Below are 13497 nucleotides of genomic sequence, written 5' to 3'. Positions count from 1 at the left end.
GGTTACTATCCTGGTTTGAACCAGGTTTTCTAAAGGAATGCTTGCAAATGTACAAGTCTTCCTGGGCTTTAAGATCAGCCACAGGTGTAACTACATTCCCCCCCCCCCCAAAAAAAAAAATCTTCTCCAGAAGTGTCCCAACCCACCCCTAAAGCTGATTTTGAGGGCACATAGGGATCAGAGGTGGGGAAAATTCCATTAGCAGAATTCTGGGCAGAATGAGAGCACTGGATACCACCTTGTGGACCAAACCTTCCTGTATTGAACGGATTAAGTCTGAATGGGGCTCCTATGAATTGCCTCCAAGTGATTGGGGAACCTGCTTTATCAAGGCTTCTGATCACAAAAGGTCCTACTATTATTATTCTGTCCATGTTCAAGTGAATGTGGGAAGATAGCTAGCTCCCTTTGCATAAGAATGTCAAGGTGGGGTAGGTGTGAGGGGATGCTGGGGACAGCAACCCTTATCTCCTACCTGGGTTGATAATTCTGCAGCCCAGATAATTCAGAAAAACATTCTGCGTTGACACCATCTGTACCTTTCTGCACTTAAGTTTCCTCTCTAACTTCCTGGTTTACAATTCCTTCACCCTGACTGCGAATGAAAACATATGCCATAAATAAATGTGTTAGCCTTTAAGATGCCAGAAGACTTTTTCTTTGCTGGAGGACACTAACATGGGCAACTCTCCAGGAATATAAAGGTAAAAGACCCCTGGACGGTTAAGTCCAGTCAAAGGCGACTATGGGGTTGGGGAGCTCATCTTGCTTTCAGTCCAGGGGAGCTGGTGTTTGTCTGCAGACAGCTTTCCAGGTCATGTGGCCAGAATGACTAAACTGCTTCTGGCGCAACGGGACATCATGACGGAAACCAGAGTGTGTGGAAATGGCATTTACCTTCCCTCCACAGTGGTACCTATTTATCTACTTGCACTGGTGTGCTTTCGAACTGCTAGGTTGGCAGGGGCTGGGATAGAACAACGGGAACTCACCCTGATGCGGGGATTTGAAAGCACTGGTGTGCTTTTGAACTGCTAGGTTGGCAGGGGCTGGGACAGAACAACGGGAGCTCACCCTGATGCGGGGATTTGAACTGCTGATCTTCTGACTGGCGAGCCCAAGAGGCTCAGTGGTTTAGACCACAGCGAATGTCTTGTGTTGGAAATCATGACATCAGAAAATGCAGGGCTGGTGTAGGCTACAGTTGAAGTTACCACATCAATCACATTATTAATGCAACTGAAACACACACTGCAAGGAGCAACAGAAGACCTACTGCTTAAAATGAACTGAAATGACTTGTTTACTTCATGACTACTCTTTTTATTTTCTTACAAAATTGCTGCTTTTATCTATTTTTCAGGTTTATGATTGAGAAGCTAAGTACAAATACTACTCTCAAAATTCCCAGACAATTTATGCCACCCACTTGCATCACTGATCATCAAACTTGTATTAGCTAATTTTTCAAAGTATGAATATTACAAACCTTGAAGTGGATTTTCAATCCTTGCTGCACTGAATATTTTAGAATGACCAGACAAATGGCTGTGGCTATGGAGTGCACAGTAGCATTTTATTGATGTCTGACATGCAACAATAACTGGAATGAATCTCTAAAATTAAGATTACAATTTTGATCAAATAAAACATGTTCAAGTTTACAAAAGCAATCAAAATGATAGTTCATGCATTTCATCATTCTATATATACAGGTGTCACGTAAGATGTGACTTTTAATTTTGGAAGGGGAAGATACAAATGATTAGTCATTGCACAAAAACAAAGGAACCCTCTTTTATCCAAGACACGCGCCTATCTTTTGTATAGTTGTTGTAAGTCTCTAGTACAGCATCTTATTGTACTCAATACAGTTGCAACCAATTCAGAACAGAATGTGCTGTATTTGCTGCAGATTCCCGGAACATGGAAATGCTCTTCAGACATTACTCATGTGAAAAGGGACATGTACAAATGGTTGTGGGGATGTGCATGTGGTCCCACCTCATTGCTGCACTACTTGTGGCTGCACACAAATTTATCTGTGATGTAAGCACTGGAAGAGCAGTTTGTAAAGTCACACAAGGAGCCACCATGAATAAAGAAGGTTCTCTGCTGTCACAGCTGAGCTCCCAATAGCAGGTAACAACTGAAGAGGCCTGTATTCTAAAGGACTAAGTGATGGCCAACAATGCTGCTGGCAGAGGTACCTTAATTGATAGATATCAATCTGAGAATCTTCACCAAAGAAGTCAATCGGTTAAAGTGCTGTAACTGTTGCATAATACTGCTGGTAATGGTACCTAGATTTAGAGTCAATTTGGACATGCATAAATGGGGGTGTCAGAATGCAAGTCATACTGCTGCACAACCTGCTTCTCCTGCTCAGCCCTTAGAATGCCTGGGAGAAAAATATTTTAACAGAACCCACAACAGACTTGTTCATCTATCAGTGCTGTAATCCTTCATTAGTTGCTTGGGAGCATAGAATTTTGACACACAACAAACATATTTTAGAATACATACATTTTCAATTCTTCCACTTCTACAGCTTTTAAGGACACACGGAGCTCAGCTTGTGGGGAAACCCTTAGCCTAAGTTACATTTTTTAAAAATATATAGTTGTAAATAATGTTCCACTGCAGCAGTAAATATATTTTAAGACATACGTTTCCTTTTTAATTGAGCAAAGAGCTTGGGGTGGGAATAACGGTTCGTTAAAATGCTTAATTGTGGATATGACCCCATTCATAAAGCGCTCAAATACAAGGCAAGGTTTTAACAGCTGGAACATTACAACTAGCCCTTGATTTACAGCAAACAACAATAGATGTAGTTACGCATAATCTATGAATAAGTCTACATTCATTGGAAAGTGGCAATCAAGTTCAACATAAACATTTAAAATACAGCAGTGAAAAGTAATAAAACACTAAACATTCTTTCTGGTAGTAACTTTTCACGTGATAGCTACAACCCTAAGAATGGCCTTCATATACTTTACAAGAAATGCTAGCCATTCTGGTCTTAGGCGGTGCAATTTGAAAAGGAATAAAGTACGATTGCCAAAAAGCCCTTCATGCTAATTTTTCACAAGACAGAGAATAGAAGGATGGGTAAAATGTGGGAATTCCCAATACTGTCCATCTTGGTGATGAACTGTACGTGGCATGAAAGGGTGGGTTTTGAAGCTCCTAAAACAACTCAGCAGAAATTGTTTAATGCTACAGGTAAATAAAAAAATATTGGGGGGCAGTGTTTTATTATAAAATGAATTTTGTATATAGTTTAAATAGAAACATAGAATCTGAAGACATACAAATACTGGAGTGTGCTCTCACCAAAGTTATTCTCAGGCCAGAGTTGCCTTGCGAATTGCCGAGGTGGTACAGGAACAACCACCCTCCTTCATAAGCAGCCTCTCCTAATTTCTGCTTATAGCTGAACCTTGGTCATTGCTCCTAGAAGCATATATTTGTACAGGACAGTCCTGTGCCTACCCTATAATTTCTGTGATAGTGTAGCTCAGAATTGCTCAGAGACTATGGATCACTATTCAAAGTTATATTTCCAGTAGTCACTTTTTGTCACAAATTATGAAGAAGTTTTGTTGCTTATAAACACTGTCATTTTCTGTTTTAACTATAATAATTTTACGAATGTATTTGCCATTGTTTCTGATATTTGCACTTAAATATTGGAAATACAAAGGTGCTTGAATTCACTTATAGATCAGATTGAAAGCACACGACAACCCTTCACAAAATGTTAACTAAAGTTCTTGTTAACTCTGTGTATGAGAAAAGCTCTATAGTCAGACAGTTTGATCTTTCACATTAAGATGCTAACAGAAGTAATTCGAAAGGTGATTGAAAATAAAAGAGTTAATAATTAACATGAGTTCAGAATTCTGTGGTTTATACTCTTCTGTTGTAGCTGAGGAATGCTCAATGAAGACACATAATGAACTTGCATATAATGGAAGTTCAAGTTAAACATCAGTGGCCCTGTAATTTCCAATATCATGGATGGTAGTCATTAAGTATGGTACTTTGGATCTGCAAGCTTTAAGTGAGCAATGGAATTTTAAAATACATTCTGGTATAAATGATGACGGTAAAGCATCTGTTTCAAACACAGTAGTTAACCTTAAAACACAAAAATAGCTTAGAATATGCATCCTTTGGTATTCATCTAAAGTGAAAGTACGTAGACTTACAGAAAAAGATTTTCATGTTCTTCTAAGACACAGTACCAACATTTAGAGTTACTCATGTATTAGGAATTACAAAATTGCTATAGGAAAGTGGAAATGAATCTGTCCATGGCACAATATTCTGCTTAATGTGGCTGAGGATATTCAATAATAGAAACACTCCCCTTTCCATCATGTTCTGATGACAGCTCTGCCCTATTATTTTAGTTAAAAGAATGTTTTGATTAAGGAAAGGTTCTTGACATGGTAACAACAAAAAATTAGAGCTATTTCAATTAGTATTCTTTTTCAGTCTAAAAGGATGGGGAAACCCTCTTTATGTCCATGCTTGAGAAATGCAGATTACAAGCAAGAAAAATGAAAATCTGAAAAGAAAAAGAAACCCTCTTCTTAACACTTCGTGTACCTTATGTTAAAACCTATATTTCACTTCATGTTAGCAAACATTCTGTTTAAAGTTTTGTATAAAGCAAACTAAAACAACACAAAGTTTTTATTACTGGTATGGCAAACTATCTTTCTCGTCGTGGCAGTGCTTCCCATTAGAATCACATTTTGTCACTTTGCAACAGGCACACAACACTATACACAAATGTCACCTAGTCAAGAGACATGCTTAATCAAATACATCTGTCACTCTTAAGTGAAGGTCAATATTTGATTTGGACACAGAATATAGTACTTAAGAAAAGAACAACAACTCCCAATTTTAAAAAGCACTCTCCTAGATTGGGAAACACAAGTGAGCACACAATTTCCATTTCCCAAATTTGGCAAAAGCCAAGGAAAGATGTAAATGCTGACATGTCCATCAGCATTATCTCCCATAATTCATATAAACTTTCAGAAAATGAGGTATTCATTCATCACTTTCCTATGCTTTCTTTACTTAATGCATATTTGCATGCTATATCCTCATATTTAGTATCCATACCAATTTTAATATATTGCTACTTGCCATTTCAAAAGCCCCTGACTCTTATTGGGCACAAATGCTTCAAATACACTCCATTCAGGAACCATTGCTGTCAGCATCCTTATGTAAAAACACATGACACTTCCTCACTGATAATCCTCTACTGGTGATTCCTGGTCATAAAATGCTAACAATAAAATCTCACATCTTCAGATTTTCCTTCGTGTTTAGAGCTGCAAAACACATCCCGCTTGTGCGCATACACATAGACAGCATGCTGTAACATCAAAGAGACTGACTGAAGTGCAAAATAAATATTCAAGTATGTGTCTGGGATTGTATAGCTCATAGTGGTATACAAGTTACTACAAAATTTAAAAACAAAACAAAAGACACCTGCATGTAAATGTTAAGAGGAAAGTTTCATAGCAAATGGAATTTAAATCTTACTTTTCCAAAAAGCGATAAGCAGCTCGTGTGGGTTGCCAGTTTTGACAATACTAATCAGTATTTGGAGTAAAACTCTCTCAGGATGTAAAGAGTTAAAAAGGGAAGCGAAGATATCAAAACACTGAAATAAGCAGTCCACCTTATTGAAGAAATACCATCGGGTGTTGGCACTGGCTTAGCTTTTTGAAAATTTGCCAGCTCGCCGAGAAGGTTCATATGGCACTCGGAGAATACTAGGAGTTTCTTCCATTACTCGCACAAGAAGATTGTCAATATAGTCCTCAAGTTCACGAATATGGGTGTCCTTCTTCTTCAGTTGTTCTTTATGTTTCACTAATTCTTGTAAGACCTCTTCATGTGTAAGGTTACGATACCCTGCAGCAGCATCAAAAGGATTTGTATCCTAGAATAAAGAGAGGTGGGTTTTTTTGAGGGGGAACATTACAGAACTTCAAACCACATTAATACCAGTACTAGTACTAGAAGAGAGGATGTGAATCGGAAACCACATATAGCAACTCCTTCCCCCTTTGACATAGTATCTGACTAGCACAATAACAGCCTATTTACATAAAGAGGAACAGAGAAAAGCAGCCGTTGGTACCTTGAACAAGCTGTTTATCTGGTTCAGCTAATGCATAGCTAGAGGATTCATCAAGTCTATGTATACCTTGTAAATGCATTTTTACAATGCTCCAAGTTCATGCTGGTTTAAAAGTGTAATATGCCAAATTCTTTAAAAATGTGAAAAGTATAGCCAAATCTTGTCTAACCTAACTCCTCCACCCAATCATTAAATACTGGACTGTAATACATCAGCCACTGATGCTGTGTAACTCTCATCTTCATGGAACATGAGGATAACACCCAGTGGGTCACAAACTTCATGAATTAGTGAGCAGTTTGCTGTAACAGAATCCCAGATTCTTAATACCTCACGAATCATTATACAAAGAAATGCTGAAGGAGCACCAGAATATAGGAATACTGTCTCACTAAAGTACATATCCTTTGCACCAAATGGACTGATATGGACTAAGGACTTGATTCTTAGGCTACACCTACCATGTGGAGCCACTGGAAATATTTCTACTGGGTGGTCAGATCATCTGAGAATATTCACTACAGGGATCTCCCACTGTGTGTAGTACAAGCTTTACATGGTACTTTGTAACCCATGCTAGCATGAAAACTACATGTAAGTTATTTCAAGTGTTTACCCGGTGTATTTCTGTGTGGTTTAATTGGAATAGGCTCTGATAGCCAGGACAACAACTGACAACACCACCTGTGCCAGCACCCCCTGTACTGTTTTTCAGTCAGTTCGCCATTACACACGAAAACATGGGTTGAACCACCGGTTGACAATTCTCCTTTTTCTAACAACGATTATGTTATATAATGAAGTCAGTCTCAAACAAGATCATTTCTGATTTGTGAGCATTTGCTTACATATCGTCTAATTCATTAAGCAATCACAGTCCCAAGAGAATATTGCAACCATCAGAATGATTTTGCTGATTAATTCTGGCAGCACTTCAGTAAGAAAGGAAAGAGAAGTTGCAGCAAAATATAAATACTGAGGAGTTTATAGTACACCAACTTTTCAAGCTCTCACTGTTGGTCTGTAGCAAAAGCAGGAGCAGATTGTAATTGAGATCTAAGGGAAACAGGCCTCCATCTGGGACCCACAGTACAGCATTATTAAGTGAACATTTCTCTGGAACATTTCCCACTTTCCTGGCAGAAGATGCTGCAAGGGAACCAGTCTATATTTGAAAAGAATCCAAAACGATTAAAATGGATAATAGATGTGGTTCAAAAACATTTCTTGGTTGCTTCCCAACAGTGAGATAATTCTTTTGCACTCTTGCTTTTTAATGAATCCAGGCGCTATTTTAAGACTTGTCTGCATCTATCACTTTCTATATTTAAATAGCAAGTTATGGATAATTCACATATGCACATACCACTGACTGCTCAAAAACCTGTGGCTCAATGAGTGAACTGTCTCCTTTGAGAAGTATTGTATTTGTGGTTATGTCTGGTATGGTGATTTGTCTGCGATGACCATTTCACAAGTGAAACTCATCATTTGAAGTTGCAAGTCATCAAATCACAAATATGTATAAAAATACTGCTGCCTTTTGAAAGCAGTTATATTAGTATCAGGAACACAAAATAGGGTTTTTTATTTAAAAGTATAACAGCCAGAATCATCAGCACTGTCAGACAAACAGAACTGGACAACGGTTCTACAAAAATTTGCCAGATTCCGTAGTTGCATCCCAAGCACTTTGGCAGATGGATGGCCAATGAAGAACTGACATCTGAAAAATCCCTGTTTAGCTGAAAGCTTGCTGAACCTTCTGAGTCCCAGCTAACCCCAATATCTCACCCCAATATATTTATCTATTGGCCTCTTTAAATCTGACCGCTTGCCCTAATCCTATGTGTGGAAGAGAGAGAGAACACATTTCTCTGTGCTCCATTTTTCCTTTCTTTTGGTAGCTCCTCTCTGCCACTTTACATGCCAAGCCTCGTCTACCATGGGAATGTGGAGAATGGAATTGTGTAAACCAAGGCATATCCAAAAACTACTGTTTGAACTGCCTTTCTTTCACAACTCAACCTTTAGGAATGCAGCCAAGGATTTATGTAGCTTCTTAAGCCTTGTTTGTCTAATTACCCATTCTAGTCCTCCTGTGTTTGTGATACAAAAATCAGAGCACTTGGATTTAAGCAGATTTCAATGGGACTAAATAGTTTATGGATCAGGCTGCTTATGTTCTTTTTCCAGACTGCTTAATGTGTGTTGCAACGTTTGAACAAAGTAAGAAATATACTACAATTATGAGACAGCAGTTAGCTGGAAAGGAAGACCTATTTAAACTGACCTACAGGGCTGCTGATGTTGCATACAGAATTTTGAGCTACCCTACAAAATAAAATTAGAAACTCACAACACTGATGGGCAAATTTAATTGATTTACAGTCTAATCCTATAAATGTCTACTGGGAAGGATTCTCCTCTGAGTTCAGTAACTTACTCCCAGGTAAGCATGCAGTGAAGCTGTGGGTGGGTGGAAATTTTTTAGGCGCAAATTGAAATATATGCAGTGCTTGCATCCCTATCAAATCTATATATGTTTCACACTATGATGACACACATAATTCATAACTCAACATATACAATTGTACAATCTGATAAATTTATTATATTTTCAGTGTGATTCTATGGATGTTTATTCAGACTCACTCAGTTTAGTGGGGCTTAGCACTGCAGCCTTAGAAGTAAGAATAATGAAATGTCAGAGGCTGTGCTAAAAATTGTGGGGGTGGATCCCTGGAAAAAGCAAACATTCCCTCCACCCCAAATTTCCCCAGACCTTGATAATAACTTGGATAATAGTGCAGAATGGAAGTATTTTAAAAAATATATAATTAGTGTGTAAAATATAGCTGATTAGAAAAGGCAAGCTAGTGAGCCAGTATAAATGTTACAAGTTAAAACATCAGTCAACTGTTAAATTTTTGAGCTCTTGATAATAACTGCAAACAGAAGAATTTTTGACTGGTTTACACTTCAGCCAACTTTCCTTTATCAATTACCACAATTAAGAATATTTACATCTCGAGGTAATATTTTGTAGATTAATGTGTTTAAGAGAAACTTACAATGTGGTAAGTTTTTGTCTTAAGGATTTGAATTCAAAGCCAATTCAGTATATTCATGTATAGTTATTTTATCTCTGCGATACAAATGAAGGGTTTGGATAGTCAAAAATGTTTGTGTGTATGTACACAAACTAAAACTAAAACCATGTTTGTAAACGAAAGTAAGAAAATCTGATGTACTTCTAACCTACAAAAAAGCTAGTAGCAGTCATATAGTTTGTAATTATATAATATATCCCAGATGGTTCTGTGTGATGTATCTTTAAGATGTTCATTTATAAAACAGACCATATGATTATTTCAAGGAAAATGGTCATATGCATACAAGTGCCATAGCTATTGAAAACTACAATTTTAGTACTTCAAGTAAAATGAAAACATGTGTTCAACGACTGAGGACAAATCTTGCTGGAAAATAAACATTCTGCTGTAACTTCCTAAACAACAACAACAACAACAACAAAGAATCCCACAGACTATGATACCTATCATTCAGGAAAGAACAAGGAAAAGGGTAAGATTTCAAATGTGTAAACATGTTGAGAAAGCCTTGATAACCAAATATTATTTGGGTACAAACTGATAGTCACAACTGCTGGGAAACGGAGAGATAAAATGACAACTTGGCATACTTTGATCATCTGTTTATTGTTCTAATGAGGAACTTTGCTTTGGGAATATCATCTAAACCACTTTCTCATCTCTTGTCCTACTTGCTTCATCTCCCTTTCAGTTCCTAATTAGGCTTTAAAGAGCTCTTGCTGCCCTTTCAACTGGCTATTGCTCCTGTTTAAATACTGTTCATTCAAAGACAGGTGTTGGCATCACCAGAGCACAAGGCATATAAACTTAATTACCAAACACCACTTCCAAGGGAATAAAAGAAATATTTCATTGGAGGAACATCATTTAAATTACTTCAAACTACTTACAGAATAATCTTACAACATTTGATTTTTTACAATAGTTGTGTTTCAAACTTACTATATAAAAACATACTCTAACTGTATTTTGCCCAAAATGAACTGGGCATCAGCATTGCAAGTAACAAAGGTTAGCTCATTCCTAGAGAGGAACAAGTCCAAAACTGGATTATTTTATCACCTTTAATTTCTCTAAGGAAAACTAATTGCTTTCTTAAAAAAAATACGTTTGCTAGCAATTTATTGCATAATGTTGGCTGTTATTAAAATAAATAGAAGCCAATTAAGCATTTTCCAGACAATATACTGAAAACCATCTCTAAGGCTGCAATCCTACACACACCTACTGGCAGTTAAGTGTAAGCCACAAATGAATTCAGTGAGTGATATTAGTCATACTCAGAGTAGACCCATTTAAAATAATTGATTTCAATGGGTATACATTGTGTGTGACTAATGTTGGATATTAAATATATATATATATATATATATATGTAAAATATGCCTATGGACTTAAGTTATGACTAAATTTCACTAGAATGCACCCCAAAACAAGTTAAAACATTTTTAATAAAAATATTACCTAACTCATAGTATAGGCTTAGCACTAGTATATTTCTAAAGCAATGGGAAGGTTTTTGTTTTGTTTTTATTCTCACCACATTAGCTATTCTCCTGAATTTTCAGGGTCAGCTGAATATTCCAAACAAAAACAGATTACACTTTGTGAGCATTTTTGATCATCATGAGAGTTCATTTGTTATTTGTATTAGCAATCTTGATATATTTACTCTTCAACTTAGCACACTCACTTTGTTAAATCCTCCTAAAACATCTCATAAAGATTCATAGGATTTGGAATTGTGAAAGACTAGTTGAGTTCATTGTCTTCCAGTAAATCTGTTCCTTAAGAGTGTGTATTCCACTGAGGACACTGAATAAAGACAGAATAAAGACTATTGCTGCAGCTAATTTATTAACCATAACGCCATTATGGTACTGCATGCTGACTGCTCTGGTTGTCTCAGTTAACATGACTAAGAGACGAACGACTTCCCTGCAAGAAAAAGCTGAAGAAGAGATGAGGCTGTTCATTCTAGAAAAGGGAAGAGCTAGATGTGGGAGGGACATGGTAACTGCTCTTAAAATTATGGATGAAGGATTTTATTTTTCTTTCATGTAAGGAATGTTCACCTGCTAAGAGGGGAAGTGGGGTTATTTTGGTGAGCACACCAGCAAAACAGTCAGACGCACTGCCAGCTGCATGTTAAGCAAGTCTGAGAAGAATCCCTACATGAATTCCAAGAGAGACATGTGTACAACCCCTCTACATAAAGCTGGATCATAGGTCAGTCATGCTTCCACCCCCCACCTCACATGTGGCAGAGCTCTACGCATGTATGTCAGAATAAAAGGAGAGCACATTCTTATAACAGCTGGTGGTGGTGGTCAGGGTGGGTGGGTGGGTGTGTAGCTGGTGCAGCAAATCAATGCTCCATTTGCTAGAATTCTTCATAACAACCACAGAACTAAAAATCACCACATTACATTGATTGGCAGCCAGTTTAGGACAGACAAAAACATTTATATAATATAAATAAATATGTCATTATCATAATCTACTTATGTAGATCTGTGGTGTGATCGCACTTGAAAACTGTGTTCAGTTGTAGCAGCTGCATTAAAAAATAAAAAGATGTAGAGTTGGAAAGTTTGTATGGAGCAAGACAAACCAAGAGACAGTATGCCTTTGAATGCCATTTGCTGGGACTCATGAACAGGAGTGCGCTATTGCTCTAATGTCCTTTTTTTGGGCTTCTTATAGGCATCTGATTTGCTACTGGGAGAACAGAATGCTGGGCGCTTTGATGACCGAGCAGGGTTATCTTCTTATATAATTAACTGAAACTCACTACCACACTAGCTTTGATGGTGGTTGCTAAATTGAGTCCACACGTTCAGAGGCAGTAGACCCGCAAATATCAGGTGTTGGGATGAATAACAAAGAAAGACTGCCTTGCTTATGAGCTTCTTAGAAGCATCTGGATAGACAAAGTTAGATACAAAATGCTGGACATGCAACACCCTTGGGCCTAATTCAGTAAGGTAATTCTTATGTTTATAAGTAAATATAAAGTAAATATTTATGAAACACTTAAATATGGTTAAATAAAATTTACCCTGTTTTATTTTAAAACAACTCTCAGACATCAAGTGGAGTATTGATTGAGCAGTAACTTACCACAGTTTTCCTGAGGTCTTCAATATGCGCAGGATTCACATTAAAACTATGGAAGCAAACAAAATTGTATAATAAATTCCTTTTTCCTCTTTCCTTTGTTCATATACAGGTAGAACAGAGTCACCTTCAATTCCCATCAGCAGCCTTATCACCCACAAAATAACAACATATAATGTTACAATCAGGTTTGCCCCATTATTGTCACTGAGGAAGTCTTTATTCATTACAATCATACATGGGAACGGAAGGAAGGCAGAAGTGTGTTAGAGAATTAAAATGCTAGTCACATGTAATCCAGCTGTTAACTTAAAGAGACCCAGTGGTGGGTGTACCATTTTGTGATTCCTTCTCCAAACTCAGTGACCTCCACCTGCCACACTTGCAAACTGTTGTTGTTCGCAAGGCACCAAGTAATGACTTGCTACTGTTACATGGCAAATATGTCCAAAACAAAACATCAATTATCCATGATTCGATCCTGCAAAAGGAAGCTGGCACAATTTATATTACTGAGATCTGTGCGGAAGAGCTAGGACTACATTTCTCCCAACTGTGCCTGATAAGTAGGGGGACTGGTTTGCTACGATCTATAAAGATTTGATCTCCCTTTCCAGACTTGACAGTCAGGACTGAGGACTCTGTTAGAGTACCATCTTGCCTAATAGTTTCCCAGCATGAGCTGACAGAGGTGGCATGTATCTGGTTTGGTGTTGAGGACTCCCATGATGTAGACTCTGAAGGACTTCAACATCCTTGCCAAAGCTGCCTTCACAGTCACCACGACAACCATGGGGCAGTCCCAGTGTGTCATCAATCCAACAGAATGACACAAGAAAAAAATAGTTATTTTCAAGCCTACTCTTGTGTCAGTGAAGAAGTAATCCTTCCCAGCCTTCTTCAAAGCACCATCCAACAGGGGTGTTCTGAAACTCATTCAACAAAACTTAATACCTCTTAATAAGCTCTACCTCTCTTTTAAATCAGAACCAGTGAAGGCGGTGAAGGTCCTGTGTGAGTGTCTGGAAGCGGTTGGAGGATGGATGGCGGCTAACAGATTGAGGCTGAATCCTG

At 37.7% G+C, this 13497-nt stretch overlaps 1 protein-coding gene across 1 annotated transcript in view; it reads right to left on the bottom strand.

Moving 5' to 3' along the window:
- Positions 1-1557: 1557 nt before the first annotated feature.
- Positions 1558-13497, bottom strand: part of RAB11FIP2 (RAB11 family interacting protein 2) — a 34519-nt gene continuing 22579 nt past the window's right edge. The window contains exons 4-5 of the mRNA XM_083741418.1: positions 12427-12472; positions 1558-5986 (exon numbers count right to left, since the gene is read on the bottom strand). Of these exons, the coding sequence (XP_083597544.1) occupies positions 5759-5986; positions 12427-12472 (274 nt within the window). The 3' untranslated portion in view covers positions 1558-5758. The remainder of the gene's footprint in view (positions 5987-12426; positions 12473-13497) is intronic.

This window comes from Podarcis gaigeae (assembly GCF_964106915.1).
Source record: "Podarcis gaigeae genome assembly, chromosome: 5".
NCBI lineage: Eukaryota > Metazoa > Chordata > Lepidosauria > Squamata > Lacertidae > Podarcis > Podarcis gaigeae.
This window is presented reverse-complemented; position numbering and strand designations above follow the sequence as displayed.